Source organism: Arachis ipaensis, chromosome B06, assembly GCF_000816755.2.
Source record: "Arachis ipaensis cultivar K30076 chromosome B06, Araip1.1, whole genome shotgun sequence".
NCBI lineage: Eukaryota > Viridiplantae > Streptophyta > Magnoliopsida > Fabales > Fabaceae > Arachis > Arachis ipaensis.
Window position 1 is genome coordinate 133242090 of NC_029790.2, and position 15574 is coordinate 133257663.

At 32.0% G+C, this 15574-nt stretch overlaps 3 protein-coding genes and 1 pseudogene across 3 annotated transcripts; 3 read left to right on the forward strand and 1 right to left on the reverse strand.

Moving 5' to 3' along the window:
- Positions 763-1476, forward strand: LOC107647704. The gene has a single exon (XM_016351758.1). It carries the CDS (start codon positions 763-765, stop codon positions 1474-1476), a length of 714 nt encoding a protein of 237 aa, XP_016207244.1.
- LOC107647705 (E3 ubiquitin-protein ligase RING1-like) lies at positions 5884-6504 on the forward strand. The gene has a single exon (XM_016351759.1). The coding sequence runs from the start codon at positions 5884-5886 to the stop codon at positions 6502-6504; it is 621 nt and encodes a 206-aa protein (XP_016207245.1).
- LOC107605502 lies at positions 7210-11139 on the reverse strand (annotated as a pseudogene).
- LOC107647706 lies at positions 12449-13069 on the forward strand. Its single transcript, XM_016351760.1, has one exon. It carries the CDS (start codon positions 12449-12451, stop codon positions 13067-13069), a length of 621 nt encoding a protein of 206 aa, XP_016207246.1.

Genomic DNA, 15574 nt, shown 5'->3' on the forward strand with positions numbered 1-15574 from the left:
TGATCTAAAATCAAAATATTTTTATTTATTTTTTATTTTTTACATATAATTAATTCTAGACACTTATTTTAATTACTCAACACAAGAAATCTGTATTCATACTTATACAAGACAACTTTTATACAAGAAATCTGTATTCATACTTATAATTAATTCTAGACACTTAATATTAAGTAAATGTCTTAAATTGAATTGTGTTATATGATTGTTTTATTTGTAACTCTATATAAATCAAATTAATTAAATTTGATTTACACTAAATAAATGTAATTTATCCTAAAATAAATTAAGTTTTAATTTAGTTATCTTATCTTTAGAAGATTTAAATTAAGTTATTTTATCTTATCTTTTAGTTAGTTTATTAGGAACCTATTTTTTTTTTTTTGTGACTTATTAGGAACCTATTTAAACACTCTTGGTGGGACAATGTACACAACTTTAAGGAATAAAATTTTCAGTTGCTTTATGCACATTTTTTTTAGTGTGATTAAGTGAAGTGAGTGATTTGTTTTCTTGTTGCATGAAGAAGATTGAAAAATCCAATATTAAAGTAATTCTATGTGCTAGTCTCTTTCAATTTTCATCCTTTCGGTTTAGGTTCTTTGAAAGTCTAGTAAAAAAAAACTTCTTATCTAGTCATTCTACTGTTTATCTTTTTGTCAGCCTTTTTTTTATCCCCTTCCAACCATTCTGTTAGGACTTTAATACTTTGAATTTATTAAGCTTACTAATCCCCCAATAACTTCTTATCATTACCTTTCCATGGAATTCACCTCTTCTTCTTTGCAAATCACTCCCATTGAAGACCCATCCATATCACAAGAGTTTTATTTCGGTAATTGCTTCTCCATCATCTTCAATTGCACCAAAAAATTGATCGAAATTATTGAACGCTCAAACCCAACTCCTGCGGTTCACTTTTCTTCTACTACAACTACAGCCACTGAAGCAATCTTGGTTCCTTGTACTCCACTCACAAACCTCAGCAGAGAAGACACAATCTTGTTGCATGAAATCTTTTCTTCACTACCTGTGTCACCTGAGGTATTGGACCAAATTTTACCTGACATAGGCGAAACTGCAAGAAGGATTTTAAGCAATGAAACGTGTGACTCCAACACGCGGGAGATGGTTGTGAACCTTCATGTTACCTCCTACATTGTTGTTCAAGATTCTGATATCTATAATGATGATCTCTGTCAAAACTTTTTTGAACGACTACAATTCGTGAATCTGTTGGAGAGATCGAAAACTGATGAGCAAGATGATGATGCTGAATGCGCCATTTGCTTGGAGAAGTTTGACCATGGTAATGAAGATTCAAGCGTAGAAATTGTTCGTACAAATTGCTCGCATGTTTTTCATGATCGCTGCTTGCTCCGCTGGCTCCGACGCTGTGCCAACTGTCAATCGCCATATTCTTGCCCATTGTGCCGCAGCATCATATTTCCAACTTCACAGATAGATGATGAATAGGTTCATCTTCATAGGATAAATCTCCAACCTTAAAAGTATAATTCTAATAGTTGTTTTGTTAAATCAGACTGTGTAAATTAACTTTTGTGATTTTAATCTTTATTAATTAATTAATTATTGGTCATACCAAAAAAAAATTTTATTATTGTAATTTGAAAAAAAATTCTTTGCCTTTTTTTTTTTTTTTCACTCGAAAGTTACCAATCAATTTGTTTTAGTACATCTCCAATATCTGAGCTAATGCATCAAGCTATGGTCACTTTTTAAATGATTATGCACGTCCAACCATGCAAAAATCAATAATATTTACTAACAAAAAACAGCAATAACACATTGTTCTCTTAATATATTATCAATATAAATGATTGAAGTCACCAAAAAAAAAAAAAAAAAAAATATAAATGATTGATCAAATCTTTTTAACAATTTAAGATATATGAAAAATATACAAAATCTATGTATCAAATTTGAACTAAATTTGAAATCAGTTATAATTGAGATAAAGATTTGATTCACTAATAAAAGATTATTTTTTCTTAAACTATTAAAAAAAATCAGCACGCTATAAAAACTACATAGCAATAGAATAAACCGAACCAATTATTCTATTACCTTTCCATGGAATTCACCTCTTCTTCTTTGCAAATCACTCCCATTGAAGACCCAGCCATACCACAAGAGTTTTATTTTGGTGATTGCTTCTCCATCATCTTCTATTGCACCAAAAAATTAATCCAAATTATCCAACGCTCAAACCCAACTCCGAGCTTCACTTTTATAATTAAAAGCAATATAATTGTTTTCATCCAAACAGCATCATCTTTCTTTAAATCATCTGTTTTCTTTCCATTGTCATTGTCATCATGAATTTTTGCTATAGACAAACCCTTCGGTAACTTTAAACTCAAGTTAAAAGATGGCTTTTTAAAAATTGCATTTTTCATGTGAAATGGTTTTGATTCTTTAATTTCTAATTTTGTGGGCGGAAGAGGTAATTCCTTCTCCAACAAATTATTATCCTTCTTGTTTGTTTTCACTATGAAGTTTGACATTTGAGGCCGATCCGGCGACACCACGCCCGACACGACTTCCGGGGTTTGATCCAGAGAAGTTGCATTCATCAAAAGACTTGTGCCAGTTGGATTCTGAGATTCCTTGGATGCTTTTTTTTCTTCTAAATCTAACACTACATAGAGTTGTGATTATAGCCATGGTTGCAATCAAACCTAAAAAGTAAAAGGAAAAATATGCAAATGGTTTTGTCAATGAAATGGGACCCTTCTTCCCATCACCTAAAATAAAAAATAAAAAAAAAATGGAAGGGGGTCTATGCAATTTTAATACCACTATCACTATAATGTGTTTTTCTCAAGGCTCTGAAAACCGGATCAGTCATCAAATCGTTTTAGTTACTGGTTCATTTGTTTACTGGTCTAATCGGTCTAACCGTAATTCAACCGAAAAACCGTTCTATAATAAAATAATAAATAAATTATAAATAAACATTCTAAATATCTTTCAAATTTAAAACCCTACGTAAAATATCACCAACTAAATGTAATTAATCATCAAAATATGCAATAACTTGCTGCAAATTTGTTGACAATTAACATAATTATACTTCCATTAAAAATAGCTGGATTGAATTACAATGCACAAGTTAAAGATAGAGAATATTGTCTTAATGTGGCTAAGTCAAAAAGTAAAACAAAAAATGATAGTGTTACATAATAAACACACAACAGAGCCCGAAACAAACACACAACACGAGACTGAAACAAAAACACAACAAAGCCTAAAACAAAAAGAATCCAACACGGAGGAGGGGTAGCAAGTCGGCGGAGATCAAAAACAGGGACAGTGCAACCAAACAATGAAAACAGAATTTTGTTTATATAACAAAACAACCAAAACATGAATCATAAAATCACTAATTGCAAATTTTTTTTCATAAGAACAGAACAATGAAAACATGAAGCATATAATAAATCAAAAGATCACCAACTGCAAATCTTTTAATAAGAACAGAAGTTAGAACAGTGAAAAATGAAGAAAGATTAGTAGTTTTCAACCCAATTTTAACAAAGCTCATCACAATGATTAACAACAACAAAAAAAGCAATGAAGGAATAGTGAATCAATAACATAGGCAGTGCAAATTCAAGAAACTTTAATAAAATTTAACTACAGAAACGACAGTAAAGCAGTAATAGAGTTATCAATTTAAAATTTATCATCAAATACATTCAGTGAGCAAAACCAATCAACCAAGTACTGACTGGGCATTCGGAAAAATAAAAAGAACATTTAAATCACAGCAAAAACACAACAACAATAGGAACATTTAAAACAAAGCAACCCAAAAAAAAAATCTAAAAATCACCATTGCTGAAAACAATGATTTGATCCGTGTATGCTCAAAGAATTAAAAGCTAAGCTTACAGGAAAGTGAAGAATACCAAAACCAAAGAACCTTCAATCACAGCTTAAATCAAGAACAGAAAATCACAACAGAAACAAAAAAATTAATTAAAAGTAACAGAAGAACAACAGAACAACACAAGAACAATTAGCAAATTAACAAATTCACAATAACAGTTAAAATTTACCAGAAGAACACTACTACATGTGGAATCATCATGCTAATATGTTTTCTGCAAAGATGCTATTTGTGCAGCTAAAATTTTCTAATTACTAAGATCCAATTATTCTAATTTCACATGCAATCAACTTACTAAGTTTCTAAAAGCTAGAAATTATAAAACCAACCAGAAATATGGTCAAAGCATTTCATCAAACATGTTGACTGCGGTAAAATTAAAACAAAATAAAGAGAACATAACTATTGTAACTTTAATTCAGTCTATGAAATAATCCAAACCACTACCAAATCAAATAGTTACTTATTGTAATAGAAATCAGAAGTTCGACGGCTAGGAGGAGCGCGCGGGTTGGTCGCAGTGTTTGAAGCAGAGCAACGTGGCTTCCAGACGAACACGAATGCGAACTCGAACGGTGAACGGCGAGTGAACGCGAACAGTGAACGCCGAGCGAACGTGAACGGCGAAGAACGCGAACGAAGACGACAGCTGAACAAAGACGCGAACGTGAACGGCAAACAAACGGCGACGGAAGCGCGGCTGAGCAGACAAAGACGACGGACGCCGAGCTCGAGGAAGCAGCCGCAATCGGTGACAGCGAACAGGGGTTGAAGACTTGGATCACGAGGGAAGCTAGACAGACGGACGGATGGCGAACTTTGAGTGCGACGGACGCGGCAGTATGCCACTCCTTGCGGCGGTGGTGTAGGCTTACAGTGCTAGGGTTTGTTGGCTGGGGTTGTGTGATTTGATTTCTTTCTGAATGAAAGAAAGAAAGGGGGAAAGGGAGAAAGAAACGGAGGAGTTTCCGTTTTTGTGTAAACCCGGCGGGTTTCGGTTCAACGATTTTTACCGGTTTTCTAAACGACGGTTTTACATATCTGACCGAATCGTTAATATTGCCGATTTGCAGTTGAATTGGCTGACCGACCGATCAGTCTGGTTTTTAGAACATTGGTTTTTCACTTTTTCTTTTTCCTATGCATGTGTTAATATTCTTGTGGTTACAATTTTTGTTCCTATGACAATGCTCTAGGAGAGAAGAGTGCCTGGGAAATCCTATGAAAAAAAAATGAATTTTGGTGAAATAATTAAGTGCCTAATCTTTTCCCCCTAAGGTTTCTTGAACAAAAAATTACCCGAATTTTGTTGCTTGAATTTATGAGTTAATGTAGTGCCGATTACTAAAATTAGAAAAAATCCTTATGATTTGATGTAATTTATTACATATTTAAAAACTATTCTAAATTTATTTGTTCAACAATTTTAGAAATAAAACTAATTTTCATTTTGAATTAAAACCATTATGCAACTCATGTTAGTTAGTACAACGATTGTATTACTTTTGGTAAGGAGTTCAAAATTCAGTTACTTTAAAAAAAAAGTACAACAATGCTACATAAATATAATTGACCACAATATAATATAAAATATAACTACACATCTAAATCTTTTTATAATATACACTAAATAATTTACTAGTAGGATTCACCATCGAATTAATAAAATTTAATTTACACTAAATAAATGTAATTTATCCAAAAATAAATCAAATTTAAATAAAGTTTTAATTTAGTTATCTTGTCTTTAGTATTTAATACATAATTATAGTAATTATCTTATCTTTAGAAGATTTGAATTAAATTATCTTATCTTATCTTTTAGTTAGTTTGTTAGAATCCTATTTAAACACTTTTGGTAAGACAATTTATTTCTCATTTTTCATCCTTCTTATCTAAGTTGTTAAGGACAAGTTCTTTAAAGGTCTAGTAGAAAATCCTCCAATAACTTGTTATAATACCTTTCCATGGAATTCCCCTCTTCTTCTTTGCAAATTACTCCCATTGAAGAAGAGTTTTATTTCGGTGATTGCTTCTCCATCATCTTCAATTGCACCAAAAAATTGATCCAAATTATTAAAAGCTCAAACCCAACTGCTGAGGTTCACTCTTCTTGTACTACAAGTACAACCACGGAAGCAATCTTGGTTCCTTCAGACATCCTATGTAGTGGTACTCCACTCACAGACCTCAGCAGAGAATACACAATCTTGTTACATGAAATCTTTACTTCACTAGGTGTGTCTCCTGAGGTATTAGACCAAATTTTACCTGACATACGCGAAACTGCAAGAAGGTGTGACTCCAACACGCGGAAGATTGTTGTGAACCTTCATTTTACCTCGTACAATGTTGTTCAAGATTTTGATGAGCAAAATGATGATGCTGAATGCGCCATTTGCTTGGAGAAGTTTGACCATGGTAATGAAGATTCAAGCGTAGAAATTGTTCGTACAAATTGCTGGCATGTTTTTCATGATCGCTGCTTGCTCCGCTGGCTCCGACGCTGTGCCAACTGTCAATCGCCATATTCTTGCCCATTGTGCCGCAGCATCATATTTCAAACTTCAGAGATAGATGATGAATAGGTTCATCTTCACCATGCTATATTCCACTTAATTACCAGGCTTACCACTACAACTTCAAGGAACCTTCCTTTTTTTTTTGTGTTCCGTAGGGTTCTTTAATTTGTTTTAATTATGTCGCATTATTATCCTAATTGTTTAAAAAAATGTGAATAAATAGTATTTTAAAAGTATAATTCTAATAGTTGTTTTGTTAAATCAGTCTCTGTAAATTAACTTTACACAAACAATAAGAATTGGTTAATTTATCATGTTATTCTGAATTTTATTAAACTTGAGTGTTTTTGAAGATAATTATCAATCGCCTTCTTGTCTTTTTGCACCTTTTTTTTCCTTTTCTAATATGACAATCCTTAATCAAAACAAGAATGTTAACTCAATTGCTCTTACTAATGGAAACAAGAAGAATAAACTAACCAAAGATTTGTACATTAAAAAAAAATAACATCCAAAATCTATATTGTTTCTCCAGATTTATTGCAACTCAAAATCATTAACCTGGGCATATATATATATAAAGTTATAAATTATTCTTACACGTTAAAAGCTAACCAAGCTTTAAATAGTTTCTGGGCATGTTGCTATTGTTTAAATGCAAGTATTACTACTTCACCAGTGCACACAAATAATTATATTATATCATTATTGTTGTGCATTACAAATTCATTTTCAAGCAAAAATAAAACAAATTCTGTGTTGTATCAAAAATAAAATAAAATGTGTTATGTCATTGTCACCAGCACTCTAATATACAATCCTTAAAAGTACATTAATAGTTTTTACAAGGTGGTGTCTAAATCAATCCAAAATATTTGAAACCAGAAGGAATGATCCTAAAAACATTCATGCCTTCTGATGAAAGCAACACTGTTAGATCATTATACAGTATACAACCCTTAACCCTAAGTTCGCCAATTCGCCAAATCGATGAAATAACATTCATTCTTTTCCGGCTAACGTTGACTCAAGCTTTTTCTTTGGAAGCCGATGGTAGCAGATGATTTAACGTCGTGGCTGGTATCACGGCGCTTGGATTCGGTTCCCCTATACGCAAAGAACTTGGTCTTCTAGCGCCGTAACTCTTATCAGCATTGCTTCTTTTCGTGCGTCCTGAAGAACACGAGAGGAATTTCACTAGCCGCGTCGAACCAACGAGTAAAATTACACCCGTGATTATAAGTAGCCTGCAACATAACATAATGTTTATCATGTATGAAGTATCAACTTATTTTCAAGCAACTGTGCGACAAGCTTGCGAAACAAGAATTGCTAGACTAGTTCCTAGCATAATAATGATACTGATCTAGGTCTTTGATCCCAATTCTCCTAATAGCAACAAAAATTCGATAAAAGCCGAAAAATGTTTCAAACGGAAAACTAAATGTCAGGTAGAAATTTTTATTGATCAGATCAATATGAAAAAGAGTAATAAGTTTGGATTCTTGGATGGACACTATTCCATCTAAAAATGATAACCACCAAAATTTTTATACTAATATTATGTGTAATGGTGTGAAAAATTTTTATACGAAGATTATGTAAGTAATTGGAATTAACAAATAAAAGCAAAAAATCTTATATTACCATCCAAAAAGAAGTGCCAAGAGAGCTTTCGGGGCAGAAGGCAGTCTTTCACCCAATGCAAGCATTCCAGCTAGTACACCGCTCACAATTGATGCCACGGCTGCACATGTAGAAACCACAATAGCCTACCGTGCTTTAGTCCCCGTGTCTGCATAGCACAGAAGAGAACGAATTTTTATTAGAGGTAATCAAAACCGGAATCGGCAGCATAGAACTTGAATTAAAGTTCACACAGAATTAGATCATAGAAAATAGGCCTTCATAATACCTGGTAGTAAAACCCTGTTCAACTACAACACACACTGAATATAATCAAGTTGGTGAAATTGCATCCAAACAGCATCATCTTTCTTTAAATCATCTGTTTTCTTTCCATTGTCATTGTCATCATGATTTTTTGCTATAGACAAACTCTTCGGTAACTTCAAACTCACGTTAAAAGATAGCTTTTTTGAAATTGCATTTTTCATGTGAAATGATTTTGACTCTTTAATTTCTAATTTTGTGGGCGGAAGAGGTAATTCCTTCTCCAACAAATTATTATGCTTATTGTTTTTTTTACTATGAAGTTTGACATTTGAGGCCAATCCGGCGACACCACACCCGACACGACTTCCGGGGTTTGATCCGGAGAAGTTGCATTCATCAAAAGACTTGTGCCAGTTGGATTCTGAGATTCCTTGGATGCTTTTTTTTCTTCTAAATCTAACACTACATAGAGTTGTGATTATAGCCATGGTTGCAATCAAACCTAAAAAGTAAAAGGAAAAATATGCAAATGGTTTTGTCAATGAAATGTTATGCAGGGACCCTTCTTCCCATCGCCTAAAATAAAAAATTAAAAAAAATGGAAGGGGGTCTATGACTCTATGCAATTTTAATACCACTATCACTATAATGTGTTTTTCTCAAGGTTTTGAAAACTGGACCGATAATCAAACCATTTTAGTTATTGGTTCATTAGTTTATTGGTCCAATCAGTCTAACCATGACTCAACTGGAAAAACCATCCCATAATAAAATAATAAATAAATTATAAATAAACATCCTAAATATCTTTCAAATTTAAAACCCTACATAAAATATCACCAACTAAATGTAATTAATCATCAAAATATGCCATAACTTGCTGCAAATTTGTTGACAATTAACATAATTATACTTCCATTAAAAATAGCTGGATTGAATTACAATGCACAAGTTAAAGATAGAGAATATTGTCTTAATGTAGCTAAGTCAAAAAGTAAAACAAAAAAAGATAGTGTTGCACAATAAACACACAACAGAGCCCGAAACAAACACACAACACGAGGCTGAAACAAAAACACAACAAAGCCTGAAACAAAAAGAATCCAACACGGAGGAGGGGTAGCAAGTCGGCGGAGATCAAGAACAGGGACAGTGCAACCAAACAATGAAAACAGAATTTTGTTTATATAACAAAACAATCAAAACATGAATCATACAATCACTAATTGCAAATTTTTTCTTCATAAGAACAGAACAATGAAAACATGAAGCATATAATAAATCAAAAGATCACCAATTGCAAATCTTTAAATAAGAACAGAAGTTAGAGTTAGAACAGTGAAAAATGAAGAAAGATTAGTAGTTTTCAACCCAATTTTAACAAAGCTCATCACAATGATTAACAACAAAAAAAAAGCAATGAAGGAATAGTGAATCAATAACATGGGCAGTGCAAATTCAAGAAACTTTAGTAAAATTTAACTACAGAAACAGAGTTATCAATTTAAAATTTATCATCAAATACATTCAGTGAGCAAAACCAATCAACCAAGTACTGACTGGGCATTCGGAAAAAAAAAATCAAAAGAACATTCAAATCACAGCAAAAACACAACAACAATATGAACATTTAAAACAAAGCAACCCAAAAAAAATCTAAAAATCACCATTGCTGAAAACAATGATTTGATCCATGTATGCTCAATGAATTAAGAGCTAAGCTTACAGGAAAGTGAAGAATACCAAAACCAAAGAACCTTCAATCACAGCTTAAATCAAGAACAGAAAATCACAACAAAAACAAAAAAGATTAATTAAAAGTAACAGAAGAACAACAGAACAACAACACAAGAACAATTAGCAAATTAACAAATTCACAATATCAGTTAAAATTTACCAGAAGAACACTAATGCATGTGGAACATCATGCTAATATGTTTTCTGCAAAGATGCTATTTGTGCAGCTAAAATTTCCTAATTACTAAGATCCAATTATTCTAATTTCACATGCAATCAACTTACTAAGTTTCTAAAAGCTAGAAATTATAAAATCAACCAGAAATATGGTTAAAGCATTTCATCAAACATGTTGAGTGCGGTAAAATTAAAACAAAATAAGAGAATTCAAAGCTTAATATCAATGTGATAGAGAAGAGAACATAACTATTGTAACTTTAATTCAGTCTATGAAATAATCCAAATCACTACCAAATCAATAGTTACTTATTGTAATAGAAATCAGAATTTGCAGAGTGTGAAGCAGAGTATTGGTGTTGTGTGAGTGTATTGTCTGGTGGCGGGTTTAGGGAACTCACGGCTGCGACAAAAGAGAGCAGTTCGACGGCTAGGTGGAGCGCGCGGGTTGGTCGCAGTGTTTGAAGCAGAGCAACGTGGCTTCCAGACGAACACGAATGCGAACTCGAACGGTGAACGGCGAGTGAACGCGAACAGTGAACGCCGAGCGAACGTGAACGGCGAAGAACGCGAACGAAGACGACAGCTGAGCGAAGGCGCGAACGTGAACGGCAAACAAACGGCAACGGAAGCGCGGCTGAGCAGACAAAGACGACGGACGCCGAGCTCGAGGAAGCAGCCGCGATCGGTGACAGCGAACAGGGGTTGAGGACTTGGATCACGAGGGAAGCTAGATAGACGGACGGATAGCGATCTTTGAGTGCGACGGACGCGGCAGTATGCCACTCCTTACGGCGGTGGTGTAGGCTTACAGTGCTAGAGTTTGTTCGCTGGGGTTGTGTGATTTGATATCTTTCTGAATGAAAGAAAGGAAGGGGGAAAGGGAGAAAGAAACGGAGGAGTTTCCGTTTTTGTGTAAACCGGGCGGGTTCCGGTTCAGCGGTTTTTCACCGGTTTTTTAAACGATGGTTTTACATGTCTAATCGGACCGCTAATATTTCCGATTCGCGGTTGAATCGATTCGATTGGTCAGTTCGGTCTGGTTTTTAGAACATTGGTTTTTCTTTTTCCTATGCATGTGCTAATATTCTTGTGGTTACAATTTTTTGTTCCTATGACAATGCTCTAGGAACTAGGAGAGAAGAGTGCCTGGGAAATCCTATGAAAAAAATAAAAAAAGAAAAAATGAATTTTGGTTAAATAATCAAGTGCCTAATAATCTATAATATATGTCTTGCAATGAGATGAGCATAACGGGATCCGAACTCAACATCAGAAATATTAAAATATATTGTGTAATTTAAAAAATATTCGCTACTTTCTTTAAAATATAATAGTAATCATCTAATTTTTTAAATTAAAAAATATTCATCACTACGTACTTTCTTTAAAATATAACAGTAATACTCTAATTTTTTAAAATTAATATATTTTTCTATAGCTTATTAAGAATCTTTCTCCTAGCCTCCAATTTCTTTAAATTTCTCTTTAAACTAAATTTGTCAATATCAACCGTACCTAAAATGTGAAAATATTATTGGATAAAATGAAAACACAATTAAATATTAAGAAAAATATTTAAAAAATAATAAAAAATGGTAAAAATTCACGTGTTCATGTAAAGTTAATAATTAAAAATTATTAGATAACAATCTATTTTTGAATAAATTATATGAATAAATAGATTGAAAATTAATATTAAGTAGATATCTTAAATTGAATTGTGTTATATAATTGTCTCATTTGTAACTCAATATAAATCAAATTTAAATCAAGTTTCAATTTAATTATCTTATTTATTTTAGAAAATTTGAATTAAATTATTTTATTTTATCTTTAATTTGTTAGAATTTTATTTAAACACTTTTATCTTATTTTTTAGTTATTTTATCGTATTTTTGTTAGAGGTCAGACGCTTCCCATTGTCCATGTGGTTGATGAAATAGGGGTTCCCGGTGAAAAAGAGGAGAGAAGGTGAGAACTCTCAGTTGAAGGCGTCTTTGCTTGTTTCATACAGAAAAGGACTCTTCTTTCTTTAAGGAACGGAACCCTCTTGAATCAATTGACTAGCCGAGATAGATGAGTTTCATAAAACACCAATACTAAAGGAATTTTGTCAGTGAGTCTCTCTCAATTTTCATCCTGTCATCTAAGTTGTTAAGGACAGATTCTTTTAAAGGTATAGTAGTAATACCTTTCCATGGAATTCCCCTCTTCTTCTTTGCAAATCACTCCCATTGAAGAAGAGTTTGATTTCGGTGATTGCTTCTCCATTATCTTCAATTGCACCAAAAAATTGATCCAAATTATTGAAAGCTCAAACCCAGCTCCTGAGGTTCAGTCTTCTTCTACTACAACTACAGCCACGGAAGCAATCTTAGTTCCTTCAGAGATCCTATGGAGTGGTACTCCACTCACAGAGCTCAGCAGAGAAGACACAATCTTGTTACATGAAATCTGTTCTTCACTAAGTGTGTCCCCTCAGCTATTAGACCGAATTTTACCTGACATAGTCGAAACTGCAAGAAGGTGTGACTCCAACACGCGGGAGATTGTTGTGAACCTCCACGTTACCTCGTACAATGTTGTTCAAGATTCTGATGAGCAAGATGATGATGCTGAATGCGCGATTTGCTTGGAGAAGTTTGACGATGGTAATGAAGATTCAAGCGTAGAAATTGTTCGTACAAATTGCTGGCATGTTTTTCATGATCGCTGCTTGCTCTGCTGGCTCCGACGCTGTGCCAACTGTCAATCGCCATATTCTTGCCCATTGTGCCGCAGCATCATATTTCCAACTTCAGAGATAGATGATGAATAGGTTCATCTTCACCATGCTATATTCCACTTAATTACCAGGCTTACCACTACAACTTCAAGGAACCTTTCTTTTTTTTTGTTTTTTTGTGTTCCGTAGGGTTCTTTAATTTGGTTTAATTATGTCGCATTATTATCCTAATTGTTAAAAAAAAATGTGAATAAATAGTAATTTTAAAAATATTATTCTAATAGTTGTTTTGTTAAATCAGTCGGTATAAATTAACTTTATACAAACAACTAATAAGAATTGGTTAATTTGTCATGTTATTCTAAATTCTATTAAACTTGAGTATTTTTAAAGATATTATCAATCGTCTTAGTGTCTTTTTGCACTTTTTTTTTTCCTTTTCTAACATAACAATCTTTAATCAAACCAAGAATGTTAACTCAATTGGTCTTAATAATGGGAACAAGAAGAATAAACTAACAAAAGATTTGTACATTAAAAGAAGGAGGTCACTCAGATAAAGACGCCTAAAACGTCTTTTTTTAAAGAAGTTTCCATGTTGTGTTTTAATTGGTTTCTGTATAATTTATTCGGTGTTCCTCATCACATATTATTAAATTTCTCAAAAGATTTTCTTTCCAGAAACAATAAAAAACATTTAATTTGGACTAAAACAAAAAAGGTAATAAATTAACTATTAGATTTTTTTTAAAGATTATTTACATAAAAAAAATATATCCATTCATCAAATAATTAATTAGGACATTGGTTAAGATAATTAAAGTCACTATTTCATTAAACTTTTAATTTAAAGAAAAATCCTAGTTAATTTTGGTATAGAAATTTCGAATTTGAAAACATTGATAAAAATTATGTTGAATTTTGATTTATTTGATTCTCATTTAAATTAATCACTACATAAGTTAAAATTCTATTTTGAAGTTATATTCGAACTTTAATCTGATTTTTAAAGTTTCAATTTACTTAGTTTGATTTTTTAACTTAAGTATCCGTGACTCATATTAGGGTTTTAAGTGTTTAGTTGAAAAAAAATAAGGTAAAAAAATTTCAATTGTCACATCAAACAGTTGCTAGAATGTATAATGTAACAGTCGTTAGTCCATCTCAGCATGTTATTAACGATTTTGTGAGACAGTGACAAAAATAAGATTAGGAACCAATGTGAGTCATAACTATTAAGTTGGGAGACTAAATTGAGTAAATCAAAATTTTTGAAATTAGATTAAAACATAGTTGTTTGAACCGAACCAGTGATCGAACCGATCAAACTACTGGTTCACTGGTTTATTGGTTCAACCGATAAATTACTGGTTGAACCGATAAAACTGGTCTCACGTAAATATAAAATATAAAATATTTAAAAACTTAAAATTAAAATTTGAAATACATATCTTCACTAACATTTTATGAAGAATCAAGTCTCAACTTCTAAAAATAACTAATATAAAAAAATTATAAAATTTTAATACTACAATAGTATCTTATTTTGACACAATAAAAAAATAATTAATTCACAAAGCCTATTATCTAACTATAATATCAGTAGATTTTAACACTAACATCAAAACAAATAACCTTAATCACAATACTAGTAATAAAATAGATCAAGTAAATTAATAAATTTTTAGTGAAATTTATATTTATATTAATAATGGTATATAATTAAAATATAATTATTTTTAAAAATAAAAAAAACAAAAATTAAATTAAATTAGATATTTATGTATACTATATAATTAGTATTTGTCAAATATAATACTTAGAAGTGCAATGGCTAAGTGGCAAGTAGAGGTTGCTTTTACTCTAAGGTTCTTGATTCGGACCTTGTGGAGACATTTTAAAAATTTTTTCAAGCAAACCAGTTTGGTTAGACTGGTTTGTACCGGTTCTTACCGGTTCATACCGGTTTTATTCCTTAAACGGTCTAAAGAGTAAACCGAACCGAACTAGGATTCGGTTCTAGTCCGGTTCACTAGTTTTTCGGTCGAACCAGCCGATCCAGTTTGGTTTTTACAACTATGGATTCAAATACGAACATAATTTCAGAGACCAATAAGTATTATCTCTTTGTTGACAATTAAGTTGTTTTAATGGTAATTAAGATCTAATAATGGTTTATAATAAAAGAAGCATTCTTTTGCAACAATGAACCTATAGTAGTAGTTAGGGGTGTTCATAGATTAGATCATATCCATATAAATCCACAGTATTGAGGATATGATCTGATATGTAAGATGATCGGATTGGATCGAATCGGATCCACACTCTAATCAGATAGAAGTAAATATGTTAACAAAAGTAAACAAAAAAATTATTGACCTTTTTTATAAAAATAAAATTTTTAAATATTTTTTATTTTATTATTATATTTGATATCTGATCCAAACATAAAAAGTGCGAATATCGAATTGATCTAATGAGTTTAGTGCGGATTAGATCGAAATTTCAGCCATATCCCATCTGTAAACACCCCTAGCAATAATAATTAAAAAATTATAATGATTATATTTTTAACTAAGAGGAAGTGCAAAAAAAAAA